Source organism: Castanea sativa, chromosome 1 (assembly GCF_040712315.1).
Source record: "Castanea sativa cultivar Marrone di Chiusa Pesio chromosome 1, ASM4071231v1".
Taxonomy (NCBI): domain Eukaryota; kingdom Viridiplantae; phylum Streptophyta; class Magnoliopsida; order Fagales; family Fagaceae; genus Castanea; species Castanea sativa.
In genome coordinates this window covers 30,587,568-30,608,921 of record NC_134013.1, presented here as the reverse complement: position 1 = coordinate 30,608,921, position 21,354 = coordinate 30,587,568, and the positions used below count along the sequence as shown (strand labels likewise).

Here is a 21,354-nt window from a genome sequence, read left to right as displayed (position 1 = left end):
AATATTGAAGATTAGTAATGGCTCTATTCAAAGTTAATCAACTAAAAAAAAATATCAAGAAGCACTTTGACACCCTTCTTTTAAAACAAAATGAGGCACTTTTAAGTCTATACAATTGTGATATTCCACGAAGATTGGGAAAAAAGAAAAACTCATGAGACAGGATATCTTGTCATATCTTTTATAAAAAATAAATAACCATATACATCAAATTTTAGAAAATATACAAAAGCAGCTTCCTACTTTGGACATTAATTTCTTAATTACAACTCAATAACGAATTTCTTGTCAGTATGAAAAAGGCTTCTGCGCTGTCTTTGAACAAACTAGTCAGTTAAAAAATGCTAGTCCTTCACCGAAAACTTATATGAGGAGTTCAGGACTGCAAAACAAATCTGCATTGTTCTGAGGAGCAAGTGCAAAAATAGATCATATTTGTTTCAACTGACACGGCTGTTCCCAAAATCCTACTTTTATCTTGAATCCACTTGTTCGGAATTCATGTCTATCTCAATCAATCATTTTAAATCTTAAAGCAGTAGCTCAGGCCTCTTCTATCAATGGCGAAATGATAGTTGGTTTTAAGCGTTTTAATTTATCATTCTTGCATCTAAATCTTCCTCTTTGGAGACCTGGAATCAGTTGTCACAATCTGTCTGGCTTCTCTTCAAAGATGTTTTAGGGCTAAAATGTTGCACAACCAGTATTTTCAACCAGTTGTGCCAATCACATGATCAACTTGAGCTGAAGAATTCTTCAGATTCTCAGCATTTCTCTGTGCAAAATTATGGTTTCTGCTATGAACAATCCCCCAGAAAACCTTGGGGTCACATGAGCTGCAAAAAAGCCATAGAAGACTACAAGTCCTTGGTCTCAAACAGTTCAATTTTCCTTAAACCAACTGCAACACTTTTATACACCCACTTGAACTGGCAGCAACCACCATGTCTGATTTCCCTCTCCAGCAAACACTTGAAACAAACTGCCCATTATCATCATCAGTCTCTTTTGCAGAGATAGGATCAATGGAGCCAAACTTATGGGAAGTAATAGGCATATATAGAGATCTATGATAAGCATAAACCTGAGAAGAATGAGACCACTTTAATATTAAGTACTGAACTTCCTTGAATTTAAAAGAAGGAAAACCCTTCTTAATTTATTTAACCATGAACTCAGTATGACATAGGCAATTAGTGCATACCTCATTTGTTTCTGAACCACATGCTATGTAACCATTAGCAGTGGATAAACCCACAAAATTCTGACACAAGAGGTGCAAAGTTGAACCAACCAAAAAAGGGGGCAAGAAGTCAGATTCTTAAATGAAGCAAGATCTATGCCAAATTTTAGAATAAAAGAAAGAAAAGGAAATAGGATCTAGCATAAGTAAACCAACCTTCTCGTTAGTATGCCCACTAAGGGTTAAGATGTTGCAAGCATGAGTGGACGGACCACTAGGACTGCTTTTTTTGAGATCCCAAAGCTTTAATGTATTGTCGGTGGATGCAGAAACAAGTGTTTCAGAGTCCAAGAATTTCACATAGCTCACAGCTTTGTCATGGCCAGCCAATACACACCAGGGGGTTCTAGTATTCCGAAGATCATAGCAATAAGTTCTATAATCGGAAGACCCAAAGGCCAGCAAATGTGAGGAATGAGGAGAAAACTGAACACAGCAGACATTTGCAATGGTCCTGATCGTATCTAAGCAGTTCCTCTGCACAAGAAGTTCTATTGCATAAGACTTTCAAAAATTTTAAGTGGTAGCCAGAACTAGAAAGAACAAGTGCCAAAATGCAGATGTCAACCAATTGAGCTACAAGACTAAAGTAAGATTGTCACAATCAATATGTCTACCTGCACATCTTGCCAGGAAAGTTCTGGCCATCCTACTTGATCATTTCTATAAAAGAGTTAAAATAACAATATCACATTTGTTGTTCACTACTTTCAAGGAGTACCAAAAAGAAACTTTTTGAGAATAGGACAAATCTCTCTAAGGAAAATATACTCTTGAAAATCATCAATGATTTGGCATTATATGATGAATCAATCTGAAAGTTCTTGTACCCAAAAGAAAATATAAAAATTAGGTCAAATTACACTGAAAGGTCCCTAAATTTTAGTCCATGGGCAATTTTAGTCCTTAAAGTTTAAAACAATCAGTCCCTAACAAACTTAAAGTAATCGCTTTTAGTCATTGATATGTCTAATGGAGTGAAGACGTGTCATTTTTAGTCTAGCCAGATCATCTAAGGGACGAAAAGCAATCACTTAAATTTCAAGGGCTAAAATCCCTCATGGGCTAAAGTTTAGGGACCAATAATGTATTTAAGCTTAAAAATTAAATGTTACCCCATTTCTTTTTATACCTTCTTTAAAATCATTGGATTTTTTTTTTTTTTTGTTAAAAAAATATAGGTAAGCTACCCACCAAATGAGTCTTAAACCCATGAACTCACCCTCCCCTTAGAACTTAAAAGGGGAGGAGGTCTCAGTTGAGCTAGAGCTTATTGACTTAAGATTGTAGAGATTAAAAAATAAATAAAGACCAAAAGGCAATCCGTTTCAATTGTAACACTAATTTTACTGAGTACCAATTTTCTTTAAGTACTAGTTGGCGTTGGATGAAGTGAGAAAAAGGAGAGAGAGTATGCATGCCTCAGTAATGCTCCACAGTTTCACCGAGTAATCATCACTTCCACTAGCCAACTTTGTTGGACATGCTTGAGAAAAGTCAACAGACCAAGCCCTCTTTGAATGCTCCGTGAATTGAGAAAACACTTGACCAGTACTTGCATCCCATAACTGGAAATCCATCCAAGCAAATCAAGTTGAGAGCAATGCAGAAAAAATTAGTAATTATAAAAAGCAAGGCATACCCACAGGTTAAGATGCAATGTAATAGAGAATCAAATAAGAACCTCCAGTGTTCAAAATTGTCTTGTGATACCAAGGATCAAGTAATCATAAAGTTACTATTATTAGGAAACTAAAAGACTTAGTCATTAATCAAGATTATATATCAAAAAACACTTGCAGTATGCATCCACTTGCTAGCATAACCCAACTAACATATGCATTTTAAGACCCCAAGGGGTAGCACAATCAGCTCGAAACCATGCCTCATGAAGCCGAGGTCATAGTTCAAATCTCCTATTCCCCCTTCCTTTGAGGCCAAAACTTTAAATATATATGATCATAGACGTCATCGCCTACAACTTTAAATACAGTCCGTTCTTCCTTCAAGATAATGTCTCTAAATTATGTGTGGAGGTTAAAAATAAATAATACAATGGTGGTGTGCGCATGTTTCATATTATACATTGGGAGTATGATAGTTAAATTGGAACTGCTTCTACTTTGCTGAAATCTTGAAGTCTAAAATCAGTTTCATTATTGCAGTCTTAGATATTTCATTCAAGCCTACAATAATGCACTGGAGTTCTCCTATACGGGAGGCTCAAGGCATGAGACAATTGCTCATGTCTGAATTAACAGAGGAAACCAGAACAGGGACATAAAGGAAAGGAACTAGCTTAGTTCAATTTATGGAGGGACATGTAGATCTAGCACAAATACTGATGATGAAAATGATATTTTGCTCTAACAAAAGGATATGGATGATCACATTCACAATATAATAAAACCAGTTAAAATCTACTTATCCTATTAACTCAGAATCTACTTTAACCCTATAGAGGAGGAGGAGGAGGAGGAGGGAGGGGAGGGGGCATCTGTGAGATAAATCATTGATTATTTAGTGAAAAACAAAGAGAAAAGAACATGCTCCACATGAATTGGCCCATTGACATTCTGGCCCAAGTATTCTTTATCAGTTCACATTCTCTTACGTGAAAAATATACTCACCTTCACTACGCCATCATAATCAGTTGAAGCCAAATAGTTCCTGATATAGTTGTTCCAGCAAACGCAACTGAGCCTTGATTTATTTGATATCTCAATTACTGGATAATGAATGTCAACAGACTCATCAAAGAGTGCATTAAATTCAAATATCTTTATTTTCTTGGACACTCCAGCAGCAGCAAAGTAGTCTTCATCCCGGTCAAAACTGAGAGAGCAAATTACATTTGCAGAACTATTGAAATCCCCGTTTCTTAGTATCCCACGCACTTCAAACTTACTATAACGAGCATACTTGCACAAACCATCAAAGAAGTCTCCTAAAGGATCAATAGAAATCTGTTTTTCTTCATCCTTTTGGGCCAAATACCAGTTCTCACGCTTTCTCAATAAATCCTTATCTGCAGGTGTTGTGGCATCACTTTCAGAGAGCTGAACTTTGGATCTCATGGAGAAATAAACACTCTCAAGATGACCGATATTCCTTGTCAACCCCAAGTCATTTGTATTGGATACAGGGGATGATTGAGAAAGCACCTCCAAACTTGATGGTTCTTTGTGAAGGAACTTATTCTCCTTTCTATTGAGAGAGTCATTGTGCAAGCACACATGAGACAATGGGTTTTTTATATTGTGCCTCCTCTCAACCTCTTCGATGTCTGATTCTAAGCACCTAATTTCTTCTACTAACTTGGAAGCATCCTTCTGCTTGTGCTCGTCCAACAAAACCAGGAAATGCAATAGTAAATCCGATTCAGCATCATCTTGATCCATGGATGATGATAATTCTTCTGCAGACACCTCCTCTGCTCCATTAGTCATTTCAGATTGTAGAATTTCCCTGTCAGACAAATTAGACAAATTATTAATCCAGAACATTACATCAGAGTATAGATATAGAACCAAGCTGGGGTCCAAAATTTAAAGGATTTGAAACAAATTTTTATTGGCAATTTCACATGAACACCTGGTGGGTTTTGAACTCATGACCTTACCCTCCACCCCTTTCTTTTGGGGGAGGAGGAGATGCTGTTATGCTAGAACTCATTGGCTTAAAACAATTTTTTAATACATTGGGCACTCAATTCCACAAGACTACAACCTACTTATGTCACCAATATTTGATTGTATCTAAATCAGATAAACAGCCAGTGCACTGTTCATCATTAAGAAAAAGAGGAAGGTCACTTTGACATGACACGATGCCAAATGCTCAATCTCTCATGCTAACAAAATTTACTAGACTCTAGCAACAAAGAGTTCAGTCTTACCTGGTAGTTGGTCGGGAAGAAGGTTTAGGATGAAGTAGCCAAAGACAGAATCCAGCTTCCTTGGTATTTTCTGACAAAAACTCTGGGGGAAGAATTCTATAACGCAGATCTGACATGGCTGCAGCATGCATTTTTTCTGAGTCAAAACGACCAAGTAACTGAAAGACAACCCAAATTAATCCATTAAAATACAAATCGGTCATTCAATGACTTTAATATGAGCCAATGACTAGCAAGTAAACAGTCAATGAAAATCATAAACATTACTCGTAGGTCAGACTGACCAGAATCGACTAAATAATGCTTCCAGATTCTAAACTCACTCAGTATTCTTAAGAGAAATGCCACCAGCTATTTCATTTGTTGGCAAGTCTGATATATAAAAAAATCATAACCTTTATGTCTGGGTAATTTTCTCTTCTAAGAATGCTGGTTTTGTGAGGGCATAAATTTCACAGTTGACATAAATGAGTGGCTATACATGATAAATGCATTTGTAGTTTAGGCTCCATTTGTTTTGTTGTAAAATGTTTGAAAACATTTTCTGGAATTTTTCATACGGTGACCACCTTGCTCCATACCATCCCAAATTCCGGACTGAACTGGCATTCCAGGCAAAAATTTCAGCATTCCAGCTGAAATGAGTGTTCTGGACCAAGATTCAAAGATGTTGGCTTTTTTTTTTTTTTGGCTTTAAAAACATGCACACTTTAGTAATTTTTCCTACCTTCCCTTTCACTTACAAGATCCTCAATTTCACTCTCTTTGGTGGCTCTCAGCACTCAAACTCCAGCTTCTCTCTTGCTATCTCTCCACACTCTCAACTTCTTTATCACTTCTCTCTCTCTCACAGTCTCTGTGTCAAAGGCTTGAAGTTGGCTGGAGTCTGTCAAAGAATTGAAGAAGGGACAGCGACACCAACTCCACCTCAAAGCTCAATCTTATTTTCAGTTCTTTCATTCTTTGTTATTTATTTTTTTTATCTCAGATAGATCTGTATCCATGTGTGTTAATTATATAAATTTGGTTATGGGTTTGGTGGGTTAAGCACTTTTTTTTTAAAAGCCTTATTGTGTCCGTGTGTATTGCTGTTATCTAAGAAGAAGTTTATTTTTTATTTAATTGTCAGGTTTCATAAACAAGCCTGTTTTGATTTGTTGAGATTGAAATTTGAAATTATTTGTTAATTGTCTTTCTTGTTTGCTGTTTACATAGACTGTAAATGAATCCACTAGTAAGGCTTTTCATTTTTCAGTCTCAAATGAATATAAAAATTAAAGCAACTCATATTAAACTTATACCCACTCTCGTTTTGTATGTTTTTTTTAAGTGTTTTATATTTTATAAACTTTAAATTATATATATATATATATATAGAGAGAGAGAGAGAGAGAGAGAGAGAGAGAGAGAGAGAGAGCGGTAATCCTGAAATGGTAAACCGGTACATATTAGTACCAAAATATTCTGTTGTAGTAGTTAAATCCGAAACAGTCTCCAGAACAGAATTCAAAAACCTTGTTCAACCCTGAAAATGTTTTATGTTGACTGAAAAGCATAGTTATAACTTTTGTAAAAAAATTTACACCCAAAAATATTGTAAAACGTTTTCAAAATTGTCTCGCACAAAGACACCCCCCCCCCAACTCTCTCTCCACCATGGCTCAGCCTCTCACGCCACCAGTGGTCCTTGCCAATGGCCCTTTCCTTTGTTCCCATCAGGATCACCCCCCCCCCCCCCCTCTCTCTCTCTCCCCATAACTCCTTAGAAGACCTCTACCTAGAGCTCCATTCATCACAATCCATCATCACCACCATTCCTTGGCGGCTATCTTCTTCCTTCACATTTTAGGTTTTCTCTTCAATGCTCCGCCCACCCTTGATGCCAGCTGCATGTTGAGGCGGCAGCTTGGGGTGTGGTGGGCTTTTTTTTTTGGTTGGTAATGAAGCTTGTGAACAATGATGACCGGCAGCAATGCTTCAAATAGACCCAATTTTCATGAACCCATTGAAACATAGAAAATGATTTCTAGAGCATTTTTAGAAACACAAGCAAACACCGGAAAAGAAAATATTTTCCCTAAAAATGTTTTCAGCTAAAAATATTTGTTTTTGATAGGTAAACAAATGGAGCTTGGTAAACATTTTACAATGAAACAAATGGAGCCTACAGAACCAAAGGAGAAATTTTTTTAGAAAAATCATTGACTGATGCCTGAGTCACATGAAACAAGGATGAATAAACAAACCAACGAGTGTCAACTGGAGGGTGAAAAAGGACAGTGTAAGGCCAAATATAAAGGGGTCAGCAAGCCCCCAGAGAGCAGATGACAAAAAAATAGGACTGATTTATACAACCAACAAAAGTGTGATTTAAACATTTATGCCATCAGATGAAGAGGTGCAGTGAAACTTTGAATTCCCAGAGTAGCTTCTCCTCTGGGATAAGGACCTCTTATTTCATGGCTTAAATCCTTCACAAAATCAGAGACCAGATCAAACATAAGTCCTTATAATATTAATAAAGGTATTCAACATTTTTTTTAGTTGTACACTCAAGAAAAAAATTGGCTAAGAAAGTGCTATGTGGGTAATATGCAAATTTCCTTTGAAATGAAATACCGACAGCAGAATCACAAGCACTTAAGAACTGGGAAGTTTCAGTTTTCCTTCTTATATCCAAATAAATGCTAATAAATCAAAAAATATTTTCAAACTCAGCAGCACCTCAAATCATGGGTCAACATGTTTGTAACACACAAACCGAAGTACAGCCGAAGGAACTTGACATTATACATCCATTCATTCATAGTTTAGAATCAAGACAACTAACGAACATAGTTGACCTAGATAGATTGAACAAACATGTAAACACAACAGAAGTCATCTCCTGTCCATACTAATAAGTTCAGAGTAACAGCTAGTTATGAATTTCTCTAATTATGCATTCCAGAAATGACACAAATACAGCCGAGCAATATCATCCACCACTGTATAAATGGACAAATGTTTGCACTCTTTATATTTCTCTTGTGGTCACTGTGTTCCAACACCAATAATACAAACATGCATAGCTGTAGTTTATGAGTGGCAATAATATAAAAGCTGAGATGAAAAATGTCAACTAGTAAATGAAGAAGCAGCATCTCACCTCAAAAAGAACAACACCCAGACAGTAGATATTTGAAGAGATTGCGCAGCCACCCTCACTGGGCTCCTCCGGACTTGTATACCATTTCTCTTCCAACTGGTCACCAAGAGAAGCCAACTGCAGCTGAGCTATACTAGACGTAAAAGGGCTGCTACTGCTAGACTTGCTCTGAGTTTCAGACTGTGTAGTTGGCTTATCTTCATTATATTCAGTACAAGAATCCCGAGGACAAGTGATATTGGCATTGCTATCATATGCAGTTTCACATTTGTAGCCAGGTATTGAAGGGTATTGATGCCACTGCCTAATAAAGTTTTTATTCTCACTGAACTTTTGTTTCTTTGCATATAAAGCAGCAGGCGGGAGCATTATCTGCTTCATAGGCCTTTTTCTTACAAGGAAACTATCTGACTGAAGAGTATTTTGATCCATAGCACTCTCTAACATTTCTCTACAGACAGGTGAACCAACAAACTTAACCTTATTTGATGGCAACAACCTAAAACAAGAGGGCCGTAAGTCCTTCAAGGCAGTTCCTTGAGAGTGATAATAATCGACCACATTCACAATCTGTCTAAATATATACAAACGCTCAAATTTACTTGCTTTTTGGCATCCAACTTTCAGCCATTGTCTCAAACTAACTCCGCCATGATCAGAACCACCAGTTCTGGGCCCAGAAATACCATCAGGAGAAGGCAATGCAGCAATAACATCAGTAGAAGGCATCGCAGTTTTGGGAGCCAGAGATGGTGATTTATCAGAAGCTGCCACAGTACTACTGGCAACCTTCAAATTATTCTGGTCTTTGGACTCAGTAGGAAAGCCATCATGAGGTGGGCCTTTACATATGATCCCTTTACCCTTCAACGTCTGTTTAACAAAAAACTCAGAGAACCCTGATTTAGATAAAATCTTTGTCCGAATGCCCCCATGATTATTCCCCGAAGCCCCTTTTATTTCAGCACTTGTCAACTGTTCCATCATATCATTATGCTCATCAGCACAAGGTTTTTGAGCAGATAACTCTGCGAGTGGCTTGCAATCCATATCCTCCCAGAAACTCGACAGTGTCTGACTATTATCCCTGTACATAGTGTCACCACGTGAACTCCCACCTCCCAATCCACCCGCAAGCTGATAAAGATGCTGCCACTGGCTCTGCTTACCCTGCATTCTTTCTCGATAGTTTGATGTGCCAACAATAGCTAAGTTCGAGCCATTGTAATTGGTCACTCTCAACTCTTCAACCATGACACTGGCATCATCCAAAACACCAGAACTAGCTTGGGGTTGTTCAGATCCATTCACATTGTCCATGCTCCTATATAGAATCTTACCCTCTTGAGCTGCAAATTCCTCAGCTGGGTCCTGGGAATAGTCACCCTCTACAGGAATAAACATATCCTGGGGTCCCAACATGTCACGGCTTTCAGGTTTCAGAGAATACTTGCTCTCCTTGCGTTGGAAGCGAACACCCTCTTCCGCACCTAAAGGAGTCACTTCGTCACCCAATCCTTGGTCCATGGCATCCAAACTGACCTCATCCAGTCAAATTTTGGCTTGCACTATAAAATGGGACTTGTTCAGTCAAACCCCAGATAAACTATCCAGTTTTTTTCTTCTCATTTTCTCCTGAGAGCAACTGCTAATCAAGCTACCAAAATTAAAAAGAAAAAGAAGAAGTTCAACACCATAATAAAACAAAATTTAACAAATTACAACAATGCCATATGCTAAAAACAACATATAAAAAAACTATAAACTCCCATCTCATTCACAATTTCACATAACTCAAATTGTCCACACACGCACACGCACACAAAAAAAAAAAATCAGGACGAAACATGAAAATACCGAACCAATTAGCTAGTCAATCAAATAACAGTATAGGTGAGAAAATTGGACATAATTTTTATATTAATTTTTCCCCTGGAATCATAATTTTGATATTATTAGATAAGAAAAGAAATAACCAATACAATTTTAGAAAATTCTCATATTTATAATTGTTTGCTAAGAAAATGAAGCAAATGGGCATTCTAAAATTTCGGAATTAACGTCATTTTTAACACCCCATTTGTTTTCACCTCAGAAACCAAACTTTCCTTCTTTTTCTCAGGAGCAAAACAGAAACTACAAACTATTTTTATATTAATATATAGTAACAAATAAATAAAATACTCAAAAGAAAGCAGAGCTTACCAGCTATTCGAATTTGAACCAAAACGAAACGAAAGCGCTTCACCGCCTAGCTATTTCATTTCGGGTTTAAGTATGAAGGTTGTGTAGGGGCAAAATCGGAAATTCAGTCGAGACCAAAAGCCCTAGCTTGGTGAAGATGATAATGGAAAATACTGGTAATAAATATCTTTCTTCTCTCTCTCTCTCTCTCTCGCTAAAACTCTCACTCTCACTTCCCAATTTTGAATTTTGAGTACTTTTTTTTTTTTTTCTCGACTAAATAAATTTCTTAAATATCTTGGTGTTTTTTATGGGGGGTGACAAATTTATATAAGTTTCTTTTTCAGTGTGATTCTCATTAGATCTACGAATCTCCCAAACGCGGCATAAGAGTAGCCACTAAAACAAGTCACTTTTGATAAGATTATTTTTTTCCTTTTTTAATTTATATTTATGGTGTATCAAAATTGCTAGTTCAATCATTTCGAAAAAAGTGCTAGTTCAAAAACAAAATTTATAATTTTAGCTACAATTTGTCCACCCGACAAGTTGTAAGAATTAGGTTCATATGGGTCAACAACTTTTTATTACTCACAAGTTATAACTTCTTATGTGAACAAATCGTAATAAAGTTGTAAATTTTATTGTGTTCACATATATTCAAGAGTGTATTTAATGAAATGAAACTCTTATCTTCCTTTGTTGTCTGCATGCATTAAGAAATTTTAGGCTGTGATTGGTTAGAAACGGGGGAGACAAACAAGAATAAGTGAATACCTAGTACAATGCTTAAATAATGCTTTAGGTAAGAAGTGTGAAATTTAAATGCACTGAATTTTGTGCCTTAAATGAAATTCCATCTACATTTGGTCAAGGCAAAAAATGGTAGGTTTTGGTAATAAAAATGTGTGGTTGTAGAAAAGAACAGTTCTCAAACTATTGACTTTAAATGCTGTTGATGTGGACTGCATAGACCCAGGCTTTGACTATTTTCTAGTTAAGTTCGAGCTTAGAGAAGATGTAGATAATATCCTAAAAGGTGGGCCTCGGTTCATTGGGCAACACTTGGTTCATTGGGCAACACTTCTTGGCGATCAGGCAATGGCAGCCCGAATTCAAAGCCTCCTCAGCAACCTTCTCATCAGTTGCTGTATGGATAAGATTGCCAGAATTACCAATCGAGTTTTATGAGCGAAACCCTCTACTCAAGATTGGGAAAGCTATTGGACCAATCCTACGCATTGATGCACACACAGCAAATGAAGTGAGAGGCTGGTTTGCTCGTTTATGCGTGCAGGTCAATTTAGACAAACCTCTCATACAAATTATAAATCTTGGCAAGTTAACACAGGCTGTCCAATATGAAGGCATTAGCATGCTTTGTCTTGCGTGTGGCGGGATTGGTCACAAAAAAGAATCATGCCCATATCACATCAGAGAACCCCATAAGGAAGCAGAGAAGTAACAGAGTAGCAATTCCAAAGCTAGTGATAGCTTGCAGTCTACAAATGGCGAGCAAGAGAATCAGAAGCAGGTGGAGTATGGAGAATGGATGGTCAGGGGCGTAGCCAGAAATTTTTACATGGGGCCGATTTGAAGTATTTATATAAAAAACATAAATCACAAGTCTATTGAATATGAAATTTTAATTTTGATATATCTTAAACATTAATGAATATACAAGGTAGCAAGGTAAACATTAATGAACCTGTTGAAATGAATGCATCTAATCCGTGATGACCTATTGGTTTCTTACTAAAAATGTAGCAAGGTAGACAATATATCGCATCCATTGAAGGTGAGTATTCCAACCAATCCCTATGTGAATGTAATTCAAACCGTGAAGGTTGAAATCGATGACGATGAGTATCATCGTTGTATGGATAGTCTATATTTTTAGGTTGATATGGACCTTCTTTGAGATAAACTCGTCGGATTTCATCTTGTTTGTTGATAGGGAATTCACATATTTGTTTACGTGATCCTGGATCACGATCTAGCTCTTCAGATTGAATTCTTGAACATTTGGAGGGGTGTTCATCAGGCATTGAAGTATCAACATTTGTTTCTACAGCCACAGGTGTCCTAATTTCTGAATTGCTACCATCTTTTTTCTTAACGAATGCATCAATTGTTTTTCGTTTGCTCATAATTCTTTTAGTTTTAAGAATATGACTCAAAAATTAACCTCAAAAGAACTTTAAAAAATAAAATTTTAATTAGAAATTTTTACTTAGTTATATGGATGTTATTTATACTCAAGAAAAAACAAAATTTTCACTATAATTTAAACAGTCAACCCATTTTTAATACGACTTTAATTAATAATAACTCCTCAAACAAAAACAAAAATTAAACACACAAGTATTGTTACACACCATAAACCAAACAATTTAACAACACCAACAGCCACATCATATGATATCTAACTAATCAAAAATAAGTAATGAATCAAAACAATTTTATCTTAGAAAATTTGTCTTCACAAAGTGTAAAGATGGGTGTGAGCTGTGTGGCAATGCCTACTACCTCTGCCTACAACTTTAGATCTTCCCTTCAAGACTCATCACAAACAATCTCTCCATGCCTTCAATCATGTATTTCTCTAAAAATATATGAAAATATAAAGAGCATGTGAATATTTAGGTGTAGATAGTTGAGAAAATCAAAAAAAGACACTAAAAAAGGATGAATGTCTAATGCTTAAGAAAAAGAAGAAAACTCACCATGCAGTCACCAAGTTTCAAATCTTGAAATTTGACAATGAAATATGTTGGGTGATTTGTTTTAGAAAGCAAGAAGAAAGAAAAAATTGGTCAGGATTTTTTTTTTTTTTTTCAAACTGTAAGGACAAGGACTGATGCTGAGTATTGCGGGCTGGTACTCTGGTAGGCAAAGGAATGAGAAATGTATCAAAAAAAAAAAAAAGAATAAGAAGTCAAGGGAATGGGATTCAGTGGGGTGGTTTTTTTTTTTTTTCTCTTTGACCGAAATGATAGAAGTGGAGTACTGGGGTGGGTTTTTTCTTTTTGTTGTTAGTGTTTGTACTATTTAAAGGTAAGTGGGCTGTGGGTCAGTTTTTTGTATTATTTGGAATACATCAGGCTAAAACTAAAGCTGGGAAGAGTGGAGATATTGTGGGTATGGTGAGGGGGCCGGATGTTAAATATTGGGGGGGCCCAATTATTTTTTATAGCTACTCTAATGGATTTTTTTTTTTTTTTTTGCAGGGGCCACGGCCCCCTCAAGCCACTACGTGGCTCTGCCCCTATGGATGGCAGTTGCAAGGCGCAAGCCAACCAACAAAGCCAGAACCAAGCTCAATATGCCAGAGCTGAGCCGAGCAGCTAAGTCACACTAGGAGCGAAGTGTCACATCCATGCATAGGGAAGAGGATCAAAGTAAGGTGGTAGGGAAAAGAAAAGTTACACCAACTCTACCTATCGTGTCACATAGGGAGGAGTCCAAGACTTCCCTGTCAAATCACAGCAAATCAAGATCTGGTAGAAGTATAAGGGGAACTGGGACACGTACGAAATCTAACCAACAAGCAAAGGATTTAGTTGGGGACCAACAAGAAGGAGTGGGCCCTAACAAGGGTAGTGGGCCTTTTGACTTGGGCTCTGGGTTAGGGTGTGGCTCAGATGAAGGTTTAGTGGGGGAAATTGGGCCTAACAAAAACTCCTTTATTTTCTCAAGCCCACCAAGGTCATCAAGCCGTATGGCCAAACCAAATGTTGATGAGAAGGAATTAGAAACTATCATTCTAGAGAGCAGCCATGATGGAGGAAAGGGGCAAGTGGGAGATTTGCTACAAAGGAAAGTTTATACCAAGGTGAAGGCTCCTAACGGACAGGCCAGTAGTTCCAGTCCCTCCATTGATAAGCTCAAGCTCATTATCACCAAGATCAAGTGTGTAAAATTTGGAGAAATCGCTATTAGAGGCATAAGTGGAGTGGACCCAACCGGGGGTATCAGTGAGGAAGATATTACAAGAGAAGCCAATGGGGATAATTAAGCATTCAATGACTCTATTCCGAGGGAAATTGGAGATGAGAGTAGAGCTGATGGAAGCATGGAGGTTGAGGGAAACTGAAGACCTTTCCTCACGAACCAATTTTGATTCTTATGTAACTCTTCTTTGAAATCACGAATATTTTGATTTGGAATTGCAGGGGTGCAATAAAACCCCAATTCAGAAAAACAGTGATGGATTTGGTGGATTGGCACTCTCCACTTCTTATGGTGGTAACGGAAACTAAGCTCAGTGAAGCAAGAGCTGATGAGATTATTAAGACCCTACCTTTTGATGGAGCTATGGTGACTAACACAATTGGCTTTACAAGAGGTATTTGGTTGCTGTGGAGATCAGACATAGTTCAAGTGGATGTCTTGGCAACCACAAAGTAGGAAATCCATGCCACCATCAGGGTAAGATGTCAAACCTTCAATTGGCTTATTAGTGCAATATATGCTAGTCCTAGGTTTGTTGAAAGATGCATGTTATAGGATAACCTAAAAATGTTAGCTTCACTTCATGATCTGCCTTGGGCTATTATGGGAGATTTTAATGAGGTGATCTCTATGGAAGAAAAGTCTGGAGGGAACCCCATCTGCCAGAGAAGAATTAGGGCTATCCAAGATTGTATGAATGTTTGCCAAATGATGGACTTGAGGTTTTTAGGGCCAAAGTTCACCTGGTCCAATAAAATGGAAGTTGGAAGCCTAATTCAGTGTAGATTGGACAGGTTTTGGGCCAACCCAGCCTGGAAATCCTTCTTCTCAAAAGCTAATGTCACTCATCTAGCCAAAGTCAATTCAGACCACTGGCCTCTACTCCTAAATCTTAACCCCAACATGGGCTCAGCATCAAATGGACCTTTCAGATTTCAATCTATATGGTTAAGTCATAATGACTTCCCTGCCATTGTAAGGGAGGCATGGATAGGAAAAGAGGCAGACCTGGCAGGCACAATCACAAATTTCGCAGTGAAAGCTCAAAGATGGAATAAGGAGGTGTTTGGGAATGTGTTTAACAGAAAGAAACAAATTATGGCCAGGATAATGGGTACTCAAAGAGCTCTAGCAAATAATCCCAACAACTTCCTACTCAAGCTTTAAGACCAACTCTCCAAAGAATACAATCTCATCCTTCAACTGGAAGAAGAGATATGAGCGATGAAGTCCAGAACCATTTGGACCATTTTTGGGGAAAGAAACACAAAGTATTTCCACATGTCAACTTTGGCACGGAGAAGCAAGAATAGGATTACCATTATACAAAATAATGAAGGTGAATGGATACAGTGGCAGAAGTTAAAGAAATCTTCATATCAAGCTTCAAGAAGCTATATCAAACTGAGCAATGTTGCTGCCCATTGAATCATCAGTGGAATTTAGGCTGGTGTGTGAAGTTGAATTCGGAAGAAGCAAACAATATAGCCCATATTCCATCAGATGAGGAAATTTGGAGTGCCCTTAAGTTTATGAAACCTTACAAGGCCTTGGAGAGCAAGGTAGTCGATACTATACCGGTATCGAAACATCAACGTTTTGTACCGGTTTAAATATCGGCCGTACCGGCCATGTATAGGCCAATTTCGGGCAATACCGGCCAATACCGGGCGTACCAGCCGGTATAGAAAATAATTTTTTTTTATTTTAGTTTTGTAATTTTTGAATATTTTTAAAGGCAGAATGGTAACTTATTTACATTAAATTATTAGTATTATTTGTTTTCTTAGTATGTAATGAACAATTAAGCTTTCTATTTTTTATATATTTTTTCTTTTAATTGATGCTAAAGTCTAAAACCTTAAATAATTTGTTCTGAATTGAGGTAATGTTTTATGGTAAACTTGTTTATTTATTATAACACACACACACACACACACACACACACACATATTTATAAATATAAAAAAAAATAACGGTAAACCCGAAACGGTACATCGGTATTGACCAGTACCGAAATATATCGTTCTACTGATCAAACCGATATAGCCTCCAGTACGAGATTGACTCATTTGCCAGGGAGTGATGATTTGCATGCAGGATTTTTTCAAAGGTTCTGGCTGGTGGTTGGTGAATCTGTAAAGAAAGAGGTCAATGGAATCTTTGTGAACCAAAAGGTCCCAGATTATCTTAACCAAAATTTGATTGCTCTCATTCCTAAGCAGATTGGTCTGGAATCTATTAGCCATTATAGACCAATAAGTCTATGCAATACTATATATAAAATTATCTCAAAGATCCTTGCTTAGAGATTGAAACCCCTTCTACCATCCCTAATATCCCCCATGCAAGCTGCCTTTCTTGAAGGTAGGAGATGGTTGGATAATGTCATTATTACACAAGAGCTCGTACACTCGTTAAGAAGAAGGAAGGGTAAGGATGGCTATATGGTAGTGAAGATAGACCTAGAAAAGGCCTATGACCGCTTGGAATGAAGTTTCATCAAAATGGTCCTTGAGCACTTTGGCCTACCCGAGAACATCACAAAGCTAATTATGAGCTGCGTCTCAACTACTTCGACGTCTTTACTCTTTAATGGGAGTAAACTAGAAGAATTCCAGCCTTCAAAGGGAATTAGAAAAGGTGATCACATCTCACCCTATCTATTCCTATTATGCATGGAATTCTTCGGTGCCCAAATTACCAGTATGTGTGAAGAAAGAAGATGGGACAAAATCAAAGCTTCCAAAAATGGCCCAAGCTTCTCCGACATATTTTTTGCGGATGACCTCATGCTATTTGCTAAGGAAGATGACAAGAATTGTGAAGCAATCATGGAGGTCCTAGATAATTTCTGCAGCCTGTCTGGTCAGAAGGTGAATCATGGGAAATCCAGAATTTATTTCTCCCCTAATGTCACAAGACGATGTAAGAGGAACATATGCAGGAATATGGGTATTAATGCTACCAACAACCTAGGTAGGTACCTAGGATTCCCTATCATTCATCAAGGTAGGGTCGACAATGCTTTTAACTTTGTGTTGGAGAAATTTCAAACTAAACTTGCTAGTTGGAAAACAAAACTATTATCAAAAGTAGGCAAACTTGTTCTAGTCAGTTTTGCTGCTGCTGCTATAGCTGAATATTACATGCAATGCCATGCTCTCCCCACCAAGGTTTGTGATGCAGTGGATGGAATGATGAGAAACTTCCTATGTAGATCAACAGATGAGAAGAAAAAGATGCATATGGTAAATTGGAACACTGTCTCTCTACCTGAAGAATTGGGAGGTCTAGGGTTGTACAGTTTGAAGTATAGAAACATAGCTGTACTTGCAAAGCTTTGTTGGAGGCTAGCTGGTAATCAGGAGGCCCCATGGGCAAGAATGTTAGCTGCCAAGTACCTAACACCTAGAAGAATTGTTGGTGAAGGGAGAAATCTTCCTTGTTCAAGCATTTGGAATTTGAAAAGCTAGTAAAAAGGGAGGATCAATATACGTTAAGGGCTTAAAATGGTCTGTTCAAAATGGAGAATCAATTAAGCTTTGGAAGAATTTTTGGCTCCCTAATGGCATCTTACGAAATCTCATACAAGGTCCACTTACTAGAGAAGAAAAACAATTGACTATTAGACAATGTTTTGATCTAAACCACGAATGGAATTCCATAAGCATCTCCTTTGAACTACTAGACAACATCCTTAATGTCATCAAAGCCACTCCTCTCTCTTATGACCAAGGAATGGAAGACACACTCACCTGGGCATTTTCTAAAAATGGTAATTTTTCACTCAAAACAACTTATCTTTTGGCAAAAGGCTTAAACCCTTTGAACCTGATTACTAAGTCTATAGCTTGGGTTTGGAAGACTGAACTTCCTCCGAAAATCCAATTTTTTCTTTGGCTTTGTTGGCATAACAGTCTGCCCACTATTGAAGTATTAGGTTCGAGAGGTTTAAGCCTCAACCCCACATGCAATATGCGCCAAGGAGGTACAGAGTCCATTGATCACCTTCTTAGAGAGTGTATAGTGGCCCAAAAATTCTAGCAGGATCTGAAATTCCCCTACTGCCTAAAGGATTCTTTTATGAATCCAATTGGAGAATGGCTGGAGCTTAACAGCAAGATCGCGGTAAGCTCCAATTTTATGCGCATACCATGGAAATTAGTGTTTGCTATGGGAGTTTGGTAGCTATAGCTACACCGAAACAACTTTGCATTTAGAACAGGTAAGGTGGACCGCATATTTCTTAAAAAATGCATCAAGGAAAGTGCATATTTCTACTCCATGAGTATGAAGGCAAAAGCCCAAATTCATAAAACTTTTATTCCAGTGAAATGGGAAAAGCCACAGGAGGGATGGGTTAAGCTGAACTCAAATGGATCAGCCTTAGGGAACCCGAAAAGAGCGGGGGGGAGGTGTTATTAGAAATCATGAAGGAGAATGGATTAAAGGGTATGATAGATCACTTGGCAACACCAACAGCTTCATTGCTGAGCTATGGGCCGTAGGAGATGGTTTGATTTTAGCCAAAGAGCTTGCGGTGAATAATTTGATTGTAGAGCTTGATGCTCTGAGCATTGTGATTCTAATGAATAATAACACTCCAAATCCTTTAATGGAGCCTTTGCTAACTAATTGTAGGAACCTATTGAGGACCTTCCTCAACAAGCAGATAATCCACACCTACCGTGAAGCTAATCAGTGCGAGGATGTGCTGGCTAGGAGCAAGCTCCCTGTCTTCTTTTGTTGTCTTTTTGAACCTACCACTTGTGATGGAAAATATTTTAGTATTTGAAAAAACAGACTTGTCCTGTAATAGACTTGTAAATGCTTAGTTCTTAATGCATTTTTCATGGTTTACCGAAAAAAAAAAATGATGTTGATGTACTTTTGGACCAATGTGTGTATTTATTATTTAAAGTCAGCTTTTACAGGCCAAATAATATGCAGAGATTGCGACATTAATCCGATTTAGTACGTGTGAGTTTATCTCATCCAAATTCATAACAGTTAATTTGACATGTTATTAATTATAAGAAAAATAATAATATGGGTAATAGAAATTAACAATCATGTTTTTTTTTTTTAGTAGAGTTTGTAATACGTTTTAGTATTGAAACCTATTTACCTTTTTTTTCAAAAAAATAAAAGAACCTATTTATTTATCCCTTGCATTTGTATGTATTTATTTCTAAAAAAAAATGAGAATTAGGGAAAATTTACCAATGTAACTATTATAAAAAATTGTTGCGAATAACATTGCTCTTTTTTGTACCATTTTGAACAATAATCCTTTTATTCTTTGTACGTTTATTAAAAAGGTAATCTTGTAATTCTCGTAATTAAGAAGAAAAAAATAATGATGAGTAATTATAAAATTTGGAAATAATTTTCTAAGATTAATTAGATAAATAGAGAAAAAAAAGATTAATTGGATAATTTGTTTTTCTTATTAGAGTTAGACTAATTGGATAATTTTAAAAAATTTGAAAGAATGACATTCTAAGTATTTGAGTTCATCTATTCTAATATAATTTTAGAGATAGTGTTTATTACACATATCTTATTAAATACTCATTTTTTGAAGAGTTCGAATTTGGTAAGGATTGTGTGTAAAACATAGGTTTTACACCATTTAATTGAAAATTGTCACATCAATATTTTACTTAAAATCTAATACATCCTATGACACCTAATAACATTTCAATAAACTCCTAATTTGGTTGAATATATATATAGGTATTATAATTAATTGGGTCTAGTTGTATTTATTTTTAAATATGTAATTGAATGATATGACCTGTTGAGATTAGAGAGATAAAATAATAGTTTTACGTCATATTCTTAGATAATTTAATTTATTTTTTCTGAAATGAAATAATTCAAAAAATTGTATGCATAACAAGATGTATTTAAAAGTTTTTACCCTAATTTTATAGAATAGAACGGTGAGTTCAATTCTTATGGAAAAAAAATGATTTATCAGTCTTATCTTATGGTGTTAAGTTGCAAAGATCATAATTACGGAATTACCCAACAACAAAGATTATTATTATTATTTTTTTTCTAGTCGGTATGGGTTTCTTTTGTTGTGTTGTGTCTTCAATTTTTTGGAAAAAGTTAAAAACAGAGAGAGAGAGAGAGAGAGAATAGTAGTAATGAATGAACACAATAATATTGAAGGGAAGAAAGAAAAGGCAAATGGCGGTCGACGTAGAGTGAATATAAATTGAAACGCACGCAAAAAGTAGGGTGTGATCAGAGTCACATCACGTGGCCCTTCATGGGCAAGAGCTTTATTACACTCTCACTTGGTGGTTCTCATTGTACCACTTCATTAATCTCACAATTGCACCTAGCTTTATTACACACATTGCGTCAGTGACACTGACCAGTCCCTCTCTCCCTCATCAGTACACGCTGCAGCAGGTAGGACAGAATAACCGATAAATAAAGGTCAGAATTGCATGAATAACACGTGTCCAGCATTACGTGCAATCTGCATGGCCGCTCGATGTTGTTTCTGTTCGTATTGCCAATGCCAAGGATACCCATTCCTCCTGACTCCTGAGGGGCCTTTTATTTATTTATTATTATTATTATTTTTTTATGTTAGGGAAGGAGAAAGTAAGACCCACCAGAGCTTCCAATACAATGCGTGAATGCCATATGCTATGGATTACACTTTGATTTTACCAAATTGAAAAAAAAAAATTTTTGAAAAAATAAATAAATTTTTTTGTTCTTATCTTCTTTTCCTATGATTTTTAAGTTGATAAAAATATTAATTTAATTACAATCCAAACTCTTCATCTAATCATTCTTATTCCTTTTTATTTAAATTATATTATCATGTGTAAAAAAAAAACAACTTAGTACACATAAAAATAAAAAATTTGCAACAATCTTCATCTAATAATTTA

At 36.6% G+C, this 21,354-nt stretch overlaps 2 protein-coding genes across 4 annotated transcripts; one reads left to right on the top strand and one right to left on the bottom strand.

Annotated features, from left to right (window-relative positions):
* Positions 1 to 144: 144 nt before the first annotated feature.
* On the bottom strand, positions 145 to 10,769 carry LOC142618696 (protein SPA1-RELATED 2). 3 transcript variants are annotated; one of them, XM_075791689.1, is made up of 8 exons: positions 10,496 to 10,769; positions 8,291 to 9,947; positions 5,143 to 5,300; positions 3,875 to 4,712; positions 2,665 to 2,811; positions 1,400 to 1,720; positions 1,205 to 1,264; positions 145 to 1,084 (listed from the first exon to the last, which is right to left on the bottom strand). In XM_075791689.1, the coding sequence occupies exons 2-8, from the start codon at positions 9,815 to 9,817 to the stop codon at positions 893 to 895; spliced, it is 3,243 nt and encodes a 1,080-aa protein (XP_075647804.1). In that variant the 5' UTR covers positions 9,818 to 9,947; positions 10,496 to 10,769; the 3' UTR covers positions 145 to 892. The 3 variants fall into 3 exon arrangements, with proteins under 3 accessions (XP_075647804.1, XP_075647810.1, XP_075647817.1); XM_075791695.1 differs by having other exon boundaries at positions 8,291 to 9,935; XM_075791702.1 differs by having other exon boundaries at positions 8,291 to 9,925.
* A 3,914-nt stretch (positions 10,770 to 14,683) lies between these two features.
* On the top strand, positions 14,684 to 15,595 carry LOC142624767 (uncharacterized). Its single transcript, XM_075798527.1, has 2 exons — positions 14,684 to 14,822; positions 15,003 to 15,595. Exons 1-2 carry the CDS (start codon positions 14,684 to 14,686, stop codon positions 15,593 to 15,595), a joined length of 732 nt encoding a protein of 243 aa, XP_075654642.1.
* Positions 15,596 to 21,354: the final 5,759 nt, after the last annotated feature.

What these genes read in the sequence shown, in the direction of transcription:
- LOC142618696 (XM_075791689.1), bottom strand. Translation starts at nt 9,817, where the DNA reads ATGGACCAAGGATTGGGTGACGAAGTGACTCCTTTAGGTGCGGAAGAG. An exon ending in ATTATGATGGCGTAGTGAAG is followed by an intron (nt 2,812 to 3,874) that starts GTGAGTATATTT and finishes ATGGATTTCCAG; the next exon opens with TTATGGGATGCAAGTACTGG. An exon ending in GTGGGCATACTAACGAGAAG is followed by an intron (nt 1,265 to 1,399) that starts GTTGGTTTACTT and finishes CTCTTGTGTCAG; the next exon opens with AATTTTGTGGGTTTATCCAC.
- LOC142624767 (XM_075798527.1), top strand. Translation starts at nt 14,684, where the DNA reads ATGGATTTGGTGGATTGGCACTCTCCACTTCTTATGGTGGTAACGGAA. An exon ending in CACAATTGGCTTTACAAGAG is followed by an intron (nt 14,823 to 15,002) that starts GTATTTGGTTGC and finishes TAAAAATGTTAG; the next exon opens with CTTCACTTCATGATCTGCCT.